Below are 19198 nucleotides of genomic sequence, written 5' to 3'. Positions count from 1 at the left end.
AGGCCAGGTGACCATGCCTGGAAGAGAATCTGGAGGCCAGGTGACCATGCCTGGAAGAGAATCTGGAGGCCAGGTGACCATGCCTGGAAGAGAATGTGGAGGCCAAGAGGTCATTCCTAGAGGAGAATGTGGGGGTCAAGTGACCATGCCTGGAAGAGAATATGGAGGTCAAGTGACCATGCCTGGAAGAGAATATGGAGGCCAGGTGACCGTGCCTAGAGGAGAATGTGAGGGTCAAGTGACCATGCCTGGAAGAGAATATGGAGGCCAGGTGACCGTGCCTGGAAGAGAATATGGAGGCCAGGTGACCGTGCCTAGAGGAGAATGTGGGGGTCAAGTGACCATGCCTGGAAGAGAATATGGAGGCCAGGTGACCGTGCCTGGGAGAGAATATGGAGGCCAGGTGACCATGCCTGGAAGAGAGTGTGGAGGCCAGGTGACCGTGCCTAGAGGAGAATGTGGGGGTCAAGTGACCATGCCTGGAAGAGAATATGGAGACCAGGTGAACATGCCTGGAAGAGAATGTGGAGGCCAGGTGACCATGCCTGGAAGAGAGTGTGGAGGCCAGGTGACCATGCCTAGAGGAGAATGTGGGGGTCAAGTGACCATGCCTGGAAGAGAATATGGAGGCCAGGTGACCATGCCTGGGAGAGAATATGGAGGCCAGATGACCATGCCTAGAGGAGAATGTGGGGGTCAAGTGACCATGCCTAGAGGAGAATGTGGAGGCCAAGTGGCCATGCCTGGGCAAGAATGTGGAGGCCAAGCAGTCATTCCGAGAGGAGAATGTGGAGGCCAAGTGGTCATTCCTAGAGGAGAATGTGGGGGTCAAGTGTCCATGCCTAGAGGAGAATGTGGAGGCCAAGTGGGCACTTGTGGCCACAGAGGCTGGCAAGGTAGCTTTGGGTCTGGAGGCTGCTCTAGCATCGTTACTGGTGGCTTTGAGATACCCCAGGGATCTGGATACAGCCCCATCATGGGTTCCTGTTCCGTATCTGGCTCAGGCTTCAGTTCTGGCTCTGGCTCCAGCTGCCGCACCATCCTGAAGAAGACAGTGGAATCAAGTCGGAAGATGTCTGTCATTTATTGAGTGACCAGGCAGTCACATCCCTTCTGAACCCAGAAGCCTTGCTCTGAGCTCACCCCACAATGTCCAATGTCCACAGCCCAAGGCAGCCCACTGGGTACTGGAGAAAGTCAATAAAGTCTGGCTTGCCTGCTGTCCCAAGTGGTCAGGGGCAGGTCCTGCTTTGCATACTCATTTGCATCTCATTTGTGTGTGCCTGTGCATGTGTGTGTGTGTGTGTGCATGCATTCATGTGGGTGTGTGTGTCCCACACAGTGCATAGGTTCTGCCCTCTAGCCAGAGTTTTTACTCCCTTGTCTATGGTCTTTATTTAGGCTGGCCTGGAAGACTAGGCTTTGGCAAGACTCTAACCCTAGTTCAAATACGCTTCAGTAGGAGGGAGTGCTAGAGGCCAGTAACTGGAATCTAGAGACTGGAACTCAGGACCCTACTTGGTCCCTTCCTCTACCCTCCTGCCTCTGTTTCTCTGTCTTGTGAAGTGTTACACCGCCCAGTCCCTGCCCTCTCCTTCCCCTCTTCCCAAACTATGTTCAGAGCCTCAGTCTGACTGGCTCTTTGATGCTGTGGTTCCTCTGACAAGCACTGGGCTCCACATCTCTTCTGGTCTGAACACTTAGGCCACCCTCAGCACAGTCCCTCCCACCTGTGAGACTGGGCTTCTTTCCAGCCAAGGACTGGCTTTCTGCCATGAGTTCAGATACCCTGTGTGGCGAATGGGGGTTTGCGGGAGGTTGCTTTTTGTCCTGTCCCCCTTTCTGTGGCTCAGCGATACCTCGGGCAGCCTGCTCCCTGCTTCCTCCCACCACAACTCCAGAGCCTTGTCCTCGCTGTGGCATTCCTGGCCTAGAACATCCCAGCTGGTGCAGTTCAGCCCAGATTCTTGGCAACAGCTTTGAAATGGATTCCAAGGGCATTTAGAGGAGAGGTGGAAGGGCAGAGACCAAGGTTCCCCATGGTAAGTGTAGATTCTATGCCATGCTTACCAAGTAATTCAACTCTGCCCTAGCTTGCACACCTTACCAGAAAAACATAGCTTGTGCATCTCTCCAGCCCACTCTCCTTGGAAGGAAGCCCGAGGACTATCTACAGTGTCAAGTGTGTCCTATGGTGTCTCCCTGGGCAACACAGCCATCTTATCAAGGAAGTTCTTTAGGGCTCTGGTGTGTCCCTGAGGTGCCCTTTGAACACACTGCTCCATCTCCCATGTCCCCATGATGTCTGGTGGCTCTTGAAGCTTGTTCCCCCATTAAGATTGTTTGCTTGCTGCACCATTGAGAAGGCACTTGCTGACGCTAAAGCCCTTGTTGAAAGGTTGAGAGATCATGATGATGCAGCAGAGTCTCTCATCGAGCAGACCACTGCCCTCAGCAAGCGAGTGGAAGCGATGAAGCAGTATCAGGAAGAAATCCAAGAACTTAATGAAGTAGCAAGACATCGGCCACGATCCACACTAGTTATGGGAATCCAGCAAGAAAACAGACAAATCAGAGAATTACAACAAGAGAACAAAGAACTGCGGACATCCCTGGAAGAGCACCAGTCTGCCCTGGAACTGATAATGAGCAAGTACCGAGAGCAGATGTTCAGACTGCTCATGGCCAGCAAGAAAGATGACCCAGGTATAATAATGAAGTTAAAAGAGCAACACTCAAAGGAGTTGCAAGCACATGTTGACCAAATCACCGAGATGGCAGCAGTAATGAGAAAAGCTATTGAAATTGACGAGCAGCAGGGTTGCAAGGAACAGGAGCGGATATTTCAACTTGAACAAGAAAATAAAGGCTTGAGAGAGATCCTTCAGATAACTCGAGAATCCTTTTTGAACCTTCGGAAGGATGATGCATCAGAGAGTACATCTCTATCTGCCTTAGTGACTAACAGTGACCTGAGTCTGAGGAAGAGCTGAGTGGCTTTCTGTGTGGTCACTAGAATGGGCCCAGAAGTGAGTGGATGTGTGAACATAAAACCCAACTTCAGTCAGCCTTTTCCCTCTGGTATGTACAGGGACACTGGCAGAGAGACAGCAGCAGAAAGTATAACCAGTGGTCATAAACCAGATCCCAATCACAGTCAGAAAGGAGAAGCTGAGCCACAGTGAACAGCGAGTNTTCAAGGTCCTGCTGAGCACTGCAGTTTCAGAAGTGCTGTTGGCTTCTTAGATGCTACATAGATCACCCTGAATACTCCTAATAAATGTTGGAAAGCCTAAATTATCACAATTTTTAAAGTAAAAAAAAAAAAAAGATTGTTTGCTTGAATTTGCTCTGGTCCCGACCTTACGTGGTTCTCTGTTCCTTTTTCCTAAGTCTGGATCAAGTTTTTCCTCCTCCTAAAAATCTTTTCTACTGCCCCAAGTCTGAGCGGCAGGACCCTTCCTGTGCCCTGCACATTCTGGTTGCTCTGTTGCAGTCCCTGGCTATACATTTGTTTCTGATGGGGGATACCCTGTGTCTCTATTAGCCTGGTACCGCTTAGCTGTTTTTTGTGCCCCTGCACACAGGAAAAGGATCTCATGGGGATTCGAAATGATGTCCCTAGCCCCAGTGGATCCCTGAACCTATCTGAACTTGAGCCTAGAAATATCTTTCTTCTCTTTCAGAAAGCTCTGAGGGAAGCCATTCGCTCGTCAGTCAGGGTTGGGACTAGGAGGTTCTGGGAGGGTTTTACTCACTCTGCAGGCTGTGTGGGTCTCTTTAATGTTTCTTCCCCGTTCCCTTTCCTGCCTTGAGCTCTGGAGAGAGGCAGCTTGGCCCATGCTGTCAGCTCTGCGGCCTGGGCGGAGGGATGTCTTGAAGTTCTGCTGCTGTACTGGGGGAGGGCAGCTGCAGGATTCCTCATTACTTATCTGGAAAGAAGCCATGCATGCCTACCTGGGTGCAGAAGACACGGGAGGGAGGGTGCTTGGGTCTAAGCGCTAACGCTCCTGGTGATGTGACTTTGACGCAGTACACAATCTCTCCATACTTCAGCGTTTTCATCCATAAGAAAACTCTAAGAACAACCCAGAGTGGTAGCTGGGTCTGCAATCTCAGATTTAAGACGTAGAGAGAAAGTAGGGTTGTCATGAGTTCAAGGGTAGCCTAGGCTACATGAATTCTAGAAACCTGAGCTGTAGAGTGAGACCCCCATCTCAGGACAGTGAGACAGACAAACGCAGCAGCAGCAGCAGCAGCAGCAGCAGCAGCAACAACCACCACCACCACTACCACCTCTCACTGCCTGGCATAATCCCAGTCAGAGTAATTCAGCTGAGTTCTAGTGAAATATACCTTCATTTTCCATCTCCCTATCTCCAGATGAGGAACTTCTTAATGGCTTTGTCCTGGCGGTGCACATAGTAGGTCCAGCCCACGCAGTGAGTTGTGCTCAACTCTCACCTCTTTCACAACCCTGATTCCTTTATGTGTTGGGAGCTGAAGGGACCTTATAGGAAGGATTACTTCTCGGGGTTTAACAAGACCAGGAGGCCAGGGACTTCCCAGGCCACAAAGCTAGGAAGCAGCCACCAACGGCTCTAGTGAATGGATTAACTCTTTCACTTTGTCTGGGACCAAGGAGACTTTCAGTGCCTTTAAACTAGGATAGGCCAAAGAGGGGTAGGACATCAGCTGCCTTGTGCAGAGTTGAGGAGACAGGAGACTTGGCATGGATCAGAGAGTAGTTTCTGGAACAGTGTGTGTGGGGGACCCCAGGGAGAAGTGTGACCCTGGAGGGTGGGGGTTAGCAAGAATCCCCATTTCTCTCTCTTTTGATCTCCTCTTTGGTTATCGTCATTGGACAAAGGAAACAAGAGAGCAGTGCCCAGCTGTGCGGAAAGTGGGGGTGTCTCTGAGGTAGGATGGAGATAAGGGAGCACAGCCGGAGCTGGGGGAAGGCATGCCAACCCTACATGCAATGTGCTCAGGGCACACTGGGTCACACAGCTGGCTCTCGGTACGCACGGATGATGGTGCCGGGTCTTAGTAGATTCGAAAGTCCTACTTCTCTTGGAGGCACCTTCCCCTGTGTCTTCCATGTAGTTCAGCATCCAAGCTGTTAGGTATTAGGGATACAAGTTGCCGTTATCAGCTATTCTGACCCATGCTTTTGGCAGCAGTAGCATTAAATCCCTCATGCTCCTGTATCCTGATAGTGGGGAAGGCCGGCAGGTGAGTCTCCAGAGTTGGAGGCCCTTGGTAGCTGGCAGTCAAAGGAGCGGTAGGCTGTAGTTCTTCCTTTGGAAACCCCCTCCCTGGACCTTCCTCCACAATGTTTGTGGGAGGCCACAGATGTGGATCAAGCTTAGACATTCACTGCCCATCGACCAAACCTTGGCAGGAGGCTTACTTCCTTAATTAATACATGGTAGCCCTTAGATCACCTCTTAACTGCTCTTCTGTTTCCCAGAGCTGCTGTAGCATCCTGGTCTTAGCAGGAGACCTCTGGAGGGCTGGTCACTTGATTCATCAATCTGTATAATCTTTGCTCCTGTTCTGTTTATAATTACTCCTATAAACTCCACTAGTTACAAAGGTATGGGGTTTCCTCTGGAAAGATTCAAAAAGCCAGGAATGGTGGCTCATGGGTGTCACTTCAGTGCCTGGAAGGTAGAAGGATCGGGAGTTTAATGTTGTCTTTGGCTACACAGAGAGTTTAAGGTTAGTTCGGTCTACATAAAATCAGGGTATGTGCATGTTCTGCAAAAAGACTTCCAAAAAAACCGATCCAGTTTGACGTCTCAAAACAGCCAGAGCTACAAGCTACAAACGGCCAAGGAGGCAAAGTGACCTCACAGGACCTTGCCTGAGGCAATCCGTCTGGCTGGGTAGGGAAGGCTGTCTCTGAGTAACAACCCCATCTCCCAAGAGTATGCCTGGGCTGCACAGGCATCTGTTGCTAGCTCCCTAGCTCCCAGGGTAGAGCCTGGCACAGAGAGCATGCTCAGGAGGTGCACACATGAATTGCATGCCTGAATGCTAGTCTCTGAGGCGGGGTATGTTTATATTTACAGTTTGACTCCCACTCCCACCAGCCCAGCCACACAGTGACTCACAGCACTGCCTGACATCATTTTCCTGCCCAGAGGACCATGGCAGCAGTCTGGAGGCCAGGCCTCACTCACAGCTATCTCTTCTCCCACGCTGCCAGGCGGAGATAAGGGAGCCTGAGAAAGTGTTCTCAGCCTGGGGAAAGGAGACGGAGGTTGGCTGGTGGGAGAAGATGGCTCATTCCAATGGCATTGTTTTCCCGAAGGACTTCTATGGTGGGTTATGCTTAGATGAGGTTCAGAGAGGTGGAGAGTGTCCCAAAGGCACACAGGTCACTGAGAACTGGTCTTTCAAACCAGCTCTCCTAGATGCCTGGTGTCCTTAACTCCAAGCAGTCTTGGTGGCATTAAGGGGCTACTTCTGTGGCTCTTCATGACTGCTAGGAGCTGAGTTCAATGCTTCAAGTGAACAGGAGCCTCTTGAATATCCCAGTGGCCCTAGGGAAAGATCCCCAGCTTCCTTTGGAGCCTAGAAGCCACCATCCTCACGGGGGTCTTCTGCATCTCTGTTGGGATCCGAGCTTTAGCCTGGCAGAGTCAACGCTGCTCCATCTTTGCCTTAACGCAGTCTCTGCCCTTTTGCCTTCTGAATGATGAAGAGGTGAGGGAGGGGGGCAGTCTCAAGGCCTTCTCCCACTATCTGTGATCCTGTACCTGAAGTCTCTCCAATTCTGCGTGGGCTGTGCTTGGTTCTAGAAGCCTGACTGGGAAGAGAGTGGAGGCCGGTGTGAAGTGACCGGGAGTGTCCCTGTTCTTCTGAATTGAGCAGGTGGAGTCCTTGTGGTCAGGAAAGGAGAAGGTTGATGGGGTTACAGCATGAGACACTTGGGGCTTCTTGGATACATGTGCATCTTCAGTATTCCAAAATGTCTGGGCCCTACCGGGAAGGCTCCACCAAAGAAGAGCTTAGGGGTAGCCACAGTTCCTTGCCTCCTTCCAGCCCCAGGAAAAGCAGTTGGGGTCCTAAGCTTTGACACCCTGCCTGTGGTGACTGGGCATTTCTTTTCTTTCTTTGTCCTTTTATTTATTTATTTATTTTTGGTTTTGAGGCTGGGTGACCTTGAACTTTTGACCCTCCCACCTTCACCCCTAGAGTGCTGGGATATAGGTGTGCTCTGCTATGCCTGGTTAGAGTCAAAGCCATCCAGCCCTCCTTTCGTCCTTGGATCCTCTTTACCCCACACAGGGTTCCCACCCAGCAGATACCTGCCAGTGTAGAGAAGAGTAGCTGCCCCACCCCTGCACTGTCACCTGTGCCCCCCACGCTGGACCTGCCAAGAGACAGGAGGCTGTGGGCTGGGAGGGTGGGACTAGAGCAGGCCTGGGCACTCTCTCTACAACCCGTTGCCCAATGCATCTTCCCTTGCCACCTGCACAGCACTGGGCCCTGGGGCCTTGGCTTACCACAAGGCCCTGGGACAAACCCCACAAAACAGAGCCCCATTGACAGCAGGCCATCAGGGCTGCGTAGGAGGAGACCAAGCCAGCCACTGGGTGGTGAGGGTAACTGTAGGAGCCCTATCATCCTGTTCCAAGTGAGGAGAGCTTATGGGGTGGGGTGGGGTGGGGGTGGGGGTAGTGGGGGTGGGGTGCTTCCCATCTCAAGTAGTCTCTGCTCAGGAGCAGCACTTCAGTCTCAGTGATGGCTGGGCGAGGCCCTCCCACATCCTGGGGGAGAGGACATCCCCCCCTCCCGGCCCCTCCCTCTCACCTGTGGTAATCACAGCCGGAGTGCATGGAACCCAGGGCCAGCCCAGCTGGGAAAAGATAAAAAGGTCTTTGGTGGCTCAGTAGCTCACTCCGGCTGATTCCCTCCTGCTCTCAGCTGCTTTCTCACTGACAATCATGCGGTCCTCTTTGTCCAGGCAGACTTTCTCCACTAAAGGAGGCTTCAGCTCTAACTCAGCCAGCGGAGGTGGTGGGAGTCGGATGCGAACCAGCTACAGCTCAGTGACTATGTCCAGGGGGAGCGGCGGTGGCGGTGGGGTCCGCTCTGGGTCCAGCTCTGGGGGCTTTGGCAGCCGGAGCCTCTACAACTTGGGAGGCAAGAATATCTCCGTCAGCATGGCTTGTGGGGCCTCCTCTGGCCGGGCACTAGGAGGCTTTGGCAGTGGGGCCTATGTGGGCCTAGGGGCTGGCAGGCAGACATTTGGGCCAGTCTGTCCTCCCGGGGGGATCCAGGAAGTCACTGTCAACCAGAGCCTGCTGACACCTCTCAATGTGGAGATAGACCCCGAGATTCAGCGGGTGCGCACCCAGGAGCGCGAGCAGATCAAGACCCTCAACAACAAGTTTGCCTCCTTTATTGATAAGGTGGGTGGGCAACACCGGGGTGGGGTGGGGTGGGGTGGGGTGGAAGCTGAACCTCTAATGGGGGGTGGTCTGGGCAAAGGCAGTTTTTGCCATGTGCTCTAGGTGTGCAGGGTGAGGTGACGGTGGTTTCTGCCTACCAGAGGTTGAGGCTAAAACCTGGTGGCTGGGGTTTCTTCTGTGAATGAGGGGCCCAGCCCACCTGTGTTGGAGCCTTTCCTATACCGCTAAGCATTAGCCTTACCCCATTATTAAAAGATGTGTGGTCCTCAGTGTTCCTGTCAGGGAGTTGGCCTTTGATGACTTGAGTCATTTTATAGCTGTGGGCAACAGTGCATGGCTCAGGAATTCCACAAACCATCCAAGGTTGGAGCCTTGGAATTCTGTCTGTCCTCTCCAGCTGAAGAAGCCTCGGGGTCAGGCACAATGAGAACCTGGAGGGCAAGAGGAAGCCCTTTGCCCTCCCTTGCCTGGTTCCCCCTTCCGGCTACCACGAGGAGGGTGGCCACCCTACAGTTTGAATATTACACTCTGGGAGTGTTCTGGATCCCCGTCTCACCTCCAGGGTGACCGGGATCATTCTGGTACCACTTCTCTCATTTCTTGCTCCATTCCTTCAGCACTGTGTACCTTGGCTCTGCGCCTAGGCTGCGAGATCAGGCTGAGGCATAACTCCATGATTTGAACTTTTAACACAGAAGGGCCCTACCTCCTTTCTCGTGTGTCACCCTCAGGGTTCCATGAAGAACCTGGGTACCCTATGCAAACTAAGGCTTAGAGTGGTCCTGAGATTTGCTCAGGATCGCACAGGTATGTGAGGCAGGGGCATAACCGTGAAGAAGGCTGCAGAGCCCCACAGTCCTGGGCACTGAGGTGTACCTGCAACAGGGCTCCTGGCCAAGTGACTAGGCCTGGGGTGCTGTGGAGGTGGCACCTGGAGGGACCGGGTGACAGAGGGTTACGGAAGTTGTGTCACCTATCTCTTGCCCTTTTCCCTAGTGACTTTTGGTTCTTTTGTGAGCTACGGTGGGTGCTGGAAATTGAATCTGGATCTGATGGAAGAGCAGCCAGTACTCTTAACTAGTGATCCATCTCTAGCTCTGTTTCTCCGATGCTATTTATTTTAATTATTTATTTTTATTTTATTTGTTTTAGTTTTATTTACGTGTGCACATATGTCTGTGTGATGGTATTGGATCCTCGGGAGCTGGAGTTACAGACAGTTGTGAACTGCTATGTGGGAGGTTGGATTTGAGCCATATATATATGATTTTTTTTTTTTTTTTTGGAAACAGGGTTTCTCTGTATAGCCCTGCCTTTCCTGGAACTTGTTCTGTAGACCAGGCTGGTCTCAGAGACTGACCTGCCTCTGCCTCCTGAGTGTTGGGATCAGAGGATCCAACCAGGCTTCTGTGATACTTTAAACAGTTGACTGATGCGGAATTGGTCTCATAAACACTGGCACCATCCAGTTTCATCCAGGACAAGTGGGAAGAAAGTGAGACAGAGAACAGAATGAGTAGTTCAGGTGACCAGCACACACACACACACACACACACACACACACACACACACACACACACATATGTGTTTGTTAACTCTTTCAAGTCCTTTCTGTTTGTTTGGACGCTGCTCCCCAGGTGATACCCACCCATCCATCGTTCCTTCCTTCCTTCCCTGGTCAGGTGCGCTTCCTGGAACAACAGAACAAGGTGCTGGAGACGAAGTGGGCACTGCTGCAGGAGCAGAGCCAGAACACGGGGGTCGCCAGGAGCCTGGAGCCTTTCTTTGAGAATTATCTGAGCACCCTGAGGAGGCAGCTGGATACCAAACAGAGTGAGCGGGGCCGGCTGGATATGGAGCTGAGGAACGTACAGGATAATCTGGAGGACTTCAAGAACAAGTGAGGGACACACATGCTGTCCTATGAGACAGAGCATGACCACTCCCACTTGGGCAGAGCTGCCCCTACTGGGGGCAGGGGCAGGGGCAGGGGCAGGGGCAGGGGCAGGGGCAGGGGCAGGGGCAGGGGCGTGTTTGTGTGTGTGTGCTTCATGTTTGTTTATTGGTTGATTTGTTGTTGTTTTATTATTATTATAATTATTTTCAGACAGGGTCTCACTCCCGGCGCTCTTCTTGCTCAGCCTCAGGGATTACATGTGTGGTAACCTCTCTCAGCTTAGTAACTGTAAAGTGTCCTTTTTATAAGGTGGGGGTGATGGTGCACTGAACCCCAAGCTCTTGCCATCCACACGCAGCTCAGCCAATTTCACTTTGCCGCTCTTTTTCTATTGCCTCTCTTCATGTCTCCAAACAAATCTAGTCGCCTCGTCACTTTCTTCATAAGTATGGTTACTAGGAGTGTGTGAGAGGTTGGCCAGATCGACCCTCCTGAGAAGGGTTAGGGTTACAGGAGGTGTGTTTTTATATCATGGCTCCTTTGATGGCAGTTACGAGTGAATGGCTCACAGCCCGGCATGCTCAAGGTTATACAGGGCACAACAGTGTTATTTTTCTTCAGAAAACCATCTGAGGTACAGGAACAGTATACACCATGACTATTCTCTAGATGCTGAGGAAGGCCACAGGCACTCCTGTGTTCTTTCCCATATTCGCCGCCATTCCAGATTCCCTTCTTGAGAAACATCAGCCCTGGATGTTCCTATGTCTGTGCCACAAATTCCTTATATGTTCACATAATCTTAATTCAAATCCCAACAGGTATATAAATGAACTATATATATAGTCCATTTGCCTAACTTGATCCGACAAAACTTAAAAATACCACGATCATGTCTAAAACGTTCAGCGTAATATTTCCTCAGCCTCATGGGAGACCTAGCGTGGAATTTTCAACCGCTCCACAAATACCATACATTTAGAGGAACGGGTGTTTGAATGGAGATCCAAATGCCCTTCCCACCACATGGTTGACAATACACGTATTTATAACATTAAAGGGTAATTTTAAAATAACTTTCCCTGTAACTTGACAATGGCAGTTTCTAAACCTTAGTATTAACAGAAGTGGTTGGGAAGGAACTAATTGTTTCAAATGATGGCGTGTTGTTGAAAGTGGAGACAGAGGTCAGTTGTTGTTGGCACACTTATTTTGTCTGGAACAGCCTCCAAGGGCTCTGACCCAAAGAGATCATGACAGTGTGTGAATTTGCAACTTCTTTCTTCCAAAAGGGAAAGGAAGTGTTTAAACAGTGGTATCCCCCAAGCTTCTCCACTGTTGACTGCATTAAAGATCTGTTCCCCACAGAGGCTTCCAAGTGGCGGTGTTGATCACCAAGGCTTCCGGGGAGCCGGGTGAGTCCACTACCTAAAGGACAGAACTCACCTAAGCCTTCCTTGTGTTACAGGTATGAGGATGAAATCAACAAACGCACTGCCCTGGAGAATGAGTTTGTGGTGCTCAAGAAGGTGCGTGGGGTAGCTAGGCTGGGGGAGGTGGTCCTTTGGATGCCACAGTCTGGATGGATCTGGGGTGTGAGGACTCTGTTTGCTCTTGTCCTCTCCTCAGGATGTAGATGCCGCATTCATGGGCAGAGTGGATCTGCATGGCAAAGTGGACAGCTTGACACAAGAGATTGACTTCCTGCAACATCTCTTTGAGATGGTAAGGAGACAGATGGGCAGCCATGATCTGTGCACATTCATGTACCACTGGAGAGTCACCCTCGGAGGTGTGAACTCACCAGTGTTACTTGACTGGAAAGTTTGGAGCCTACAGGATGGGGCAGGGTGTGATAGCGCATGTCTTTTAATCATAACATTTGGAGGCAGAGGCAGGTGGTGTGAATTTGAGGCCAGCCTGGTCTTCATAGATGTTCTAGGCCAGCCAGAGTGAGACATTCTCAAAAAATTGCGACTCCACCCTTTTAATGAGTACAACTTCTCTATAACAGATGCTTTAAACAGGGCCAGACCCTGAGCCAGCTTTGTGCATATTTCTCTCGAAAGCTCCACAATGTAGGTGCTACTGTGCCTATTTGAGAGCCAATGGTACTGTGATTCAGAGTAACTGGTCCTTGGTCACAGTCAGAGGCAGTGGCCCCCTTGTTGCTCAGTTTGAAATGGAGTGGCAGGGATGGGCCAGCAGGGAGTGTGATCCAGGTTGGTAAGGTAGAGTAGTGGGTGGATCAGAAACTCCAGGAAGGGTCTCAGGAGACAGGGAGTCTTGCAGACTGGGACAGTAGGGGTTGAGCTAAGTGGGAATTCGCTAGAGAAGCAGATATTCCCAGCATCAGCAGGGTCTGCCCAGCTAATCTTCTGTCCAGGGTAAAACCCCTTCTGTGGCAGCCAGCCAGGGGCTCGTGCAACCTCTACCTGATCCCCCAGGTGCAGGGTGCTTGCTGCATGTGAGGGCAGCTGTTGTTGCTCTGAGGGCTCCGTTAAAAGGTGACAATGAAGAAAGGAGACATTGAGAATTCAGGAAAGACAGGAAGACAGATGGGTGGGGAAGAAGAGCAGACACTTATTTATGCATCTCAGTGTTCCTTTAGTTCATGTAGTGTTTTAGAGAGCACCTTATTATCCTGGCTGCTTAGACAATCTCTGGAGATTTTTACATGAATGCTTTCAAGAGAGGTGTGAACATACTTTCCTCCAGTAATTAGGTAGTTGAAAAAAGTGTGTGTGTGTGTGTATACATGCGTGCTTGCATATGTGTGTGCATGTGTTCATACATGTATATGTGTGTGTGCATGCATGCTTGCATGTGTGTGTTCGTATGTGTGTGTTTGTGTATGTGAGTGCATGTATGTGTGGGTGCATGCATGTATGTATGTATGTGTGTGTGCATGCATGCATGTATGTGTGTATGTGTATGTGTATGTATGTGTGTGTGCATGCATGCATGTATGTGTGTATGTGTATGTGTGTGTGTGTGTGTGTGCATGCTGGGAATGGAACCAAGAAGTAGGCAAGTGTTGTATCACTGAGTGGTCCAGGCTGATCTGAAACTCACAGCAGCTCTCCTGCCTCAGCTTGCTCCCCAAGTGCTGATTAAACACTTGTTCTACCACACCTGGTGATAGTAGGGTTTTTATACAATGCTACTGAGGTGTATACCATCACATAACGCTATGTGGGCACCGGGTCACCCTGTCCTATGTGTTGGTGGCACCATGCCCTACTCTGTTTTTTCCCAAACTGCATAAATGTTCTGCTTAGGTTTTAAAATTAAAAACAATATACTTTTTTTTTGTGATTTCTAGTTTTTGAGGAGCTCATGTAGCCCAGGCTAGTCTCAAACTTGCTATGTAGCTGAGAATGACTGAAATCTTGACCTTCCTGGGCTGAGATTACAGGTGTGAATAGGTATTCCTGGTTTATGTGGTGCTGGGAATTGAACACAGAACTCTGTGCTTGCTAGATAAGCACTCCATGAACTAAGTAAGACAAGGCTAGCCCTTCTTGTTCAGGTCTTTGATAACACTTCCGTGTAAGTGACTGATGGAGGTGATAAGGGGAGCTCCCAATGGGATCAGGGTTAAGAACAGAGCCCTGGGGGTCTTCATTGGTGATTTCTCAACACAGTATTGTTTTATTAATTAAGATTGTGTAGTTAAAGGGCCCAGGCTACTTTAGCATCCACTTAAACAAGATAGTGTGGTACTTTATGCCTGTAATATCAGTATTTGGGAGGCTGAGGCAAAAGGGCCCGGGTTCAAGGCCAGCTTGGACAATACTTTGAGTACCTGTCACCTGACCACCAATCTATTTAATATCCCATCTTTTGGAGCACATCACTGAACACTCTACCATTTTTTTTTTTTTGAGGCAAGGTCTCTCACCGAGACTGTACCTTACTATCTTGAGGAGATTGGTTGGGCAATGAGTCTGGTTGGGGATCCACCTGTCTCCCTTCACTCCAATGGTGTTGTTCACAAGGCACACACTAAGATACGTAGCTTTTGACATAGTTGCTTAGGATCCTAACTCATGCTTACACAACAGATGTTTACTCCCTGAGCGATCCCCCCAGTCCCTCTTGTCACATTTTTGGGATTTCTGGAAAGAAAGGAGTGGTCAGATAATGTCCACGGTAAGTTTTTGGCTATCCAGCAATACACTCATATGTGAAAAATGAAACCTATTTGGTTTCATGTATGCTCAGGTGACTCTTGGTGGCTCTGTGCCTCCTCCCATGTTTTATAATTCCTTAACCTGCAGAATCCTGACTCCTTCCCTCAGAGGAGCAGGGCTCTGCTGTTGGGCTCTGGACTCATCATCCTTGTTTCTTTGGGATGCCTCAGTGTTCATCTCCTTAGTCTTCCCTGGGCCTCCTATGATGGGCCCCTCTGGTGCTTTGAGGTGTTTCCTCTTTTCTCTTTGCTGGGTTTCTCGGTGGTTTATTATGAGTTAGGATGTCCCTGTCCACCCTCATGCTCGATTGTCTGTGCTCATGTTTCACATTTAGCTCTGCTCTACCCAGAGCATGGAGCTGGCTTACCCAGCATCCCTTTCTTTCATTTTTACCTCGCTTACTTAACAAGCGTTTATGGAGTTCCTCCCACATAACAAGTAAGACAAAGTTCCTGCCCCTAGGGTCAGGTTCTTAAGTAAGGAAAGCCCTGTTGGGACAGGCTCAAGGTGCCGAGGCACAGCTGGAGGCTGCGGTGGGGGTTTCTTTTGGAGGACAGGGTAGGGGAGGCCTTCTGAGGTCACACCTGCAATGGACCTCAAGGAAGAACTGGCATTCAGAAGCAGGCACAAGAAGGGCTCAGCTTGGCAGGGCTTTGGCATCAAAGGGCACAATGTCTGTGATGGCAGGAAGTTGGCAAGTTGGGAGATTTAGGGGAAGATGTAGAAAGGAAAGGTAGCTGTGGACCATGCTGGGGGATGACTTCCTGTCAAAGGGCTTCCCCATCCATCAGGGCAACGGTTCTTTTGCCATTCATGTTGGCTAACCTGGCACTCAGGATCCCATTCAATGCTCTAGGTTTGGCCATGACACCTCTGGAGGGTAACCTCAGAACCCTTGTCCCCTGACTTCTGCTCTTCAGTGACCCATTTGTCCCTACCCTTGTGCTTAGAACATAGTCAACATCCCAAGCTGTCAGATATGGTTTTGGTCTCTCTCTCTCTCTCTCCCTCTCTCTCTCTCTCTCTCTCTGCCTGCCATATTCCCTTGGGTTGTATGTGTATATGTTTATGTGTGTATGCACATGTATATGTGTGTATATGCATGCATGTGTGTGTGTGTTTGTGTATGTGTGTGTGTGACATACTACTGGTAACAATGAGACTATGGAAGGTGGTTGACAGCTGGAGTTGAGGGCAGTCTGGTAGAAGCTCAGGGAGCCAAAGGATGACAGAGGCAGAGCCCTCTGGGAGCCAATGTCATAACCCAGTGAACAGATCACAGATTCTCAACTTCCTGTTACCTTTACATCACCTTTGTTGTCCCCAATGCATCCTTTAAAAGGGCAGTGGCCGTAGAAATGCAAGGAGGTCTTGAGAACACCGTGGTCTAGTGCACTGATTGTCAGAAGCCATCGGGGCTTTGTCAGTGTCTGACTTCTGTGTCATCCCCCTTTCCTTTGTACCTGGTCCTCTGGTAGGAGTCTCTTTCCTGCCAAATCTCTCTTCTCTCCTATCCTCAGGGTCAGAAGAGACAGTGGAACAGGTAGGCTCCTGAACATGCCACCTTCCCTGAGGGCACAGAAGTAGCCTTCAGGCTAACTGGGGAGTGCTTGTCTCCTGGGGATGTGATGATCACAGAAACCAGTGACTGTGTTAGCACAGAGCCAGGGTGGCACAGGGCAGGGAGGCACACTCCCCTCGGTCCCCTGATCTCTCAGCAGAAGACCTGAAGATCAACAGGGAAGATGTAAGCCCACCTCACAATAGGGAGATGGAGGTTCTTTTTCCAGTGGTAGATTCTTTCCAGGGAGGATCTTGAGGAAGCCTAGGATGTCCCTCTGAGGCCATGCGAGGGTCCTATTCCGTATCCTTTGTTTCTGCCCAAGGCATAGGGTAGGACTGTGGTGGCAGCTGCACTTATTTTTACAGGAGCTGAGCCAAGTGCAGACCAATGTGTCTGACACCAACGTGATACTGTCCATGGACAACAACCGCAATTTGGATTTGGACAGCATCATCGCTGAAGTCAAAGCCCAGTATGAGCTGATTGCCCAGAAGAGCCGGGCTGAGGCTGAGTCCTGGTACCAGACCAAAGTGAGCAGTCAACTTACCTTGGATGTGCGGGCTGGGGGTGGACCTCCTCCCCTGGAGAGCCCTGGCCCACTGGGCCCTCAGAGCTCTGGGACCTGGTGCACTCAGCTCTCATGGGACTTCCGGCAGAGGGTGGCTCTGAGACCAACAGTTATCAAGCAGGTCAGGGCTCTCAATATTCACTGACAACTTTTTTGGCCTCCAGTATGAAGAGCTGCAGGTGACAGCTGGGAAGCACGGGGACAGCCTTCGAGACACTAAAAACGAGATTGCAGAACTCACTCGCACCACTCAGAGACTGCAGGGCGAGGTGGATGCAGCCAAGAAGCAGGTAGGTGGGCCATGGCGTTAGCTTGGAAAACTCCAAGCCTGGCTCATCAAGATGAACCTTTTCCTTCTGGGAAGGAGTGCCCAAGAGATGTGCCTGGGGTTCAGAGAGGGCAACAGACTTGCCGCAGGTCACACAGTGTTATGTGTGGTAGAGCATTTGGTATGACCTCTTTCAAAGGGACATGTCTATGACATTTTACTCCAGGATGTCAGTGTAGGGGGCGGGGTGGGCAGAAGGCAGAGGATGCTGACTCTATGTAGGTATGACCAAATCGTGTGGCTTCTTCTATAGATAGAACAAGGCTTTTTCCTGGTAGTAAGGTTGTATTGTTCATTTTACTTCTTCCAAAGCCCTGGGAGGATCTTCTGGAAGAACTGAGATTATATTTTTGTGTTTCCTTACTGCTTCTATTAAACTCCCTTTCAGTTACATTGTTTCAGTTTTTCTCAGATTGTTTGGGTAGGGGGTGGAGGTCCTGGCTTGAGAGCAAAGGAGTGAATGGGATGAGCCTGGACAGTATTCCCAATGCCATTTTCCTGTGGGCAGTGCCAGCAGCTGCAGACAGCCATCGCAGAAGCAGAGCAGAATGGGGAGATGGCGCTCAAGGACGCTAAGAAGAAGCTTAGCGATCTAGACTCAGCCCTGCACCAGGCCAAAGAGGACATGGCCCGGATGCTGCGTGAATACCAGGATCTTGTGAGCGTCAAGCTGGCCCTGGATGTGGAGATCGCCACCTACCGCAAGCTGCTGGAGAGCGAGGAGAGCAGGTGGCAGCTCCTCTGCATATGTGGGATCTGTTGGCCGGGCAGAGGGTGGTGGTGGTCGTCTAGGGCATCTCTCCTAGCTCTCCCTGTTTCTGCTGCTCACTTCCTGGATGGATTGGCCATCCTTAACCCTGGGGTGTCCCGGCTCAGCAGCAAGGTTTGCTTGACTGGGTCAGATTCTTCTCCTTCCTTTGAGAAAGATAGGAGTCTCTGTCCTTAGGGATAGCAGGGTTTGTCAGTGGTCCCACAGGAAGCAGGGAGAGAGGGGAGGCTTTAAAGCTTCCGGCAGAACGGCCTTTAGGCTCTGCTGGAAGGCCTTGAGCTTCAGATTGGATCGCTAATTGCTCCGGGTCCTTGTTTCCCCTAGGATGTCTGGAGATTGTCCCAGCGCAATCAGCATCTGTAAGTATCCACCATCCGTGCCCAACACCAACCGCTTCCTCCGCTCCCTGCCCCTCCCATGCCTCCTCCAGGTCCTAAGGGGCTCTTCTATTAGGCTCAGGGTCAAAGGGTCTGGCAGTGTGAGCTTCTAGCGGTTTGCCACATTACTCTACTCCAGTCCTTCGTGGGTTTCTGGGCTTCCCCCTGCCCCTTTCTGGCTCTACAGTTCCTCAAGTCCTGAATGTTTACTTTGTTTGCAGCGGTGACCGGCAACTCTACCTCCGTGTGCGCAGGCGGCGCGGCTGGCTTCGGGAACGGCCTCTCTCTGGGCGGGGCTGGCGGGGCCAGCAAGGGCGGCTTTGGTGCTAGTGTGAGCTATGGCGCTGCCAAAGGCGGTCAGGTCTCTGGGGGAACCTCCATCCTACGGAAGACCACTACAGTCAAGACCTCTAGCCGGAGATACTAGCAGCGAGGCTTTGAGAGTTGGGCCTTGGTCCTCGCGCTGGCCATGGCTTCTCAGGACCACAGAGGCTGAGTACTTGTAGTGCACAATTTACATATAATTTGCATTTGGGAAAGGGCTCAAATCTACTCAGGTTTTTCTCCTTGGTTATGCAGTGGAATGGGAGGGAAGTTAGGGTCACCAGCTGGTTAATTTGGGGGTGACCTGACTATTTAGAGGGGGTAGGATGTCCAGTTCTTCATTTTCACCTCAGCAGATTTGCTCTGAGTTCAGGGCAAGCTGGAGGAGGCAGAAGGGGTTGCCAGAGACCTGCAGCTCCTCATCCTTGTCACCTCATGGTCAAGTCCCTGTCTGTGCCTGTGATGTGTCTCAATAAACAGCAACTACCTACCGCAAGCTGTGTGTGACTCCAGTTTGTCCCCTGGGGGTGGGGTGGGGGCAGGAATGAGCTGAGGCTGACGACTCTCACACTGCCACCTTGAGAACCAGGCAGACTTTGGGTCCATCTCACCTTTTGCCGCTAGGTGTGAACTTGGGCAGAGTCCTGATCTTTTTCAAGCCTAGTTTCTTCCTTGTAGAAAAGAGAGGCTGTGGAAAGCAAGTGACTTAGGGAGCCCTCCCCTCCCCCTCCCCTCCCCCTCCCCCCCTC

The 19198-nt window shown here is 50.9% G+C and overlaps 2 protein-coding genes and 1 pseudogene across 3 annotated transcripts in view; all 3 read left to right on the top strand.

The window, feature by feature from the left end:
- Krt78 (keratin 78) overlaps positions 1 to 1247 on the top strand; it is a 7955-nt gene extending 6708 nt beyond the window's left edge. Inside the window, exon 9 of the mRNA XM_021184109.1 lies at positions 814 to 1247. Coding sequence (XP_021039768.1) covers positions 814 to 1090 — 277 coding nt within the window. The 3' untranslated portion in view covers positions 1091 to 1247. The remainder of the gene's footprint in view (positions 1 to 813) is intronic.
- Positions 1248 to 2355: 1108 nt separating this feature from the next.
- LOC110310750 lies at positions 2356 to 3311 on the top strand (annotated as a pseudogene). Its single transcript, XR_002379864.2, has one exon. The product of XR_002379864.2 is annotated as an FGFR1 oncogene partner 2 homolog pseudogene (transcript).
- A 4537-nt stretch (positions 3312 to 7848) lies between these two features.
- On the top strand, positions 7849 to 18945 carry Krt79 (keratin 79). Its single transcript, XM_021183132.1, has 9 exons — positions 7849 to 8426; positions 10109 to 10326; positions 11792 to 11852; positions 11953 to 12048; positions 16449 to 16613; positions 16816 to 16941; positions 17488 to 17708; positions 18073 to 18107; positions 18347 to 18945. Exons 1-9 carry the CDS (start codon positions 7959 to 7961, stop codon positions 18550 to 18552), a joined length of 1596 nt encoding a protein of 531 aa, XP_021038791.1. The 5' UTR covers positions 7849 to 7958; the 3' UTR covers positions 18553 to 18945.
- Positions 18946 to 19198: the final 253 nt, after the last annotated feature.

The sequence above is a fragment of the Mus caroli genome, chromosome 15, assembly GCF_900094665.2.
Source record: "Mus caroli chromosome 15, CAROLI_EIJ_v1.1, whole genome shotgun sequence".
In the NCBI taxonomy this organism is placed as follows: domain Eukaryota; kingdom Metazoa; phylum Chordata; class Mammalia; order Rodentia; family Muridae; genus Mus; species Mus caroli.
This window is presented reverse-complemented; position numbering and strand designations above follow the sequence as displayed.

What these genes read in the sequence shown, in the direction of transcription:
- Krt79 (XM_021183132.1), top strand. Translation starts at nt 7,959, where the DNA reads ATGCGGTCCTCTTTGTCCAGGCAGACTTTCTCCACTAAAGGAGGCTTC. An exon ending in TTGCCTCCTTTATTGATAAG is followed by an intron (nt 8,427 to 10,108) that starts GTGGGTGGGCAA and finishes TTCCCTGGTCAG; the next exon opens with GTGCGCTTCCTGGAACAACA. An exon ending in CTGGAGAGCGAGGAGAGCAG is followed by an intron (nt 17,709 to 18,072) that starts GTGGCAGCTCCT and finishes TGTTTCCCCTAG; the next exon opens with GATGTCTGGAGATTGTCCCA.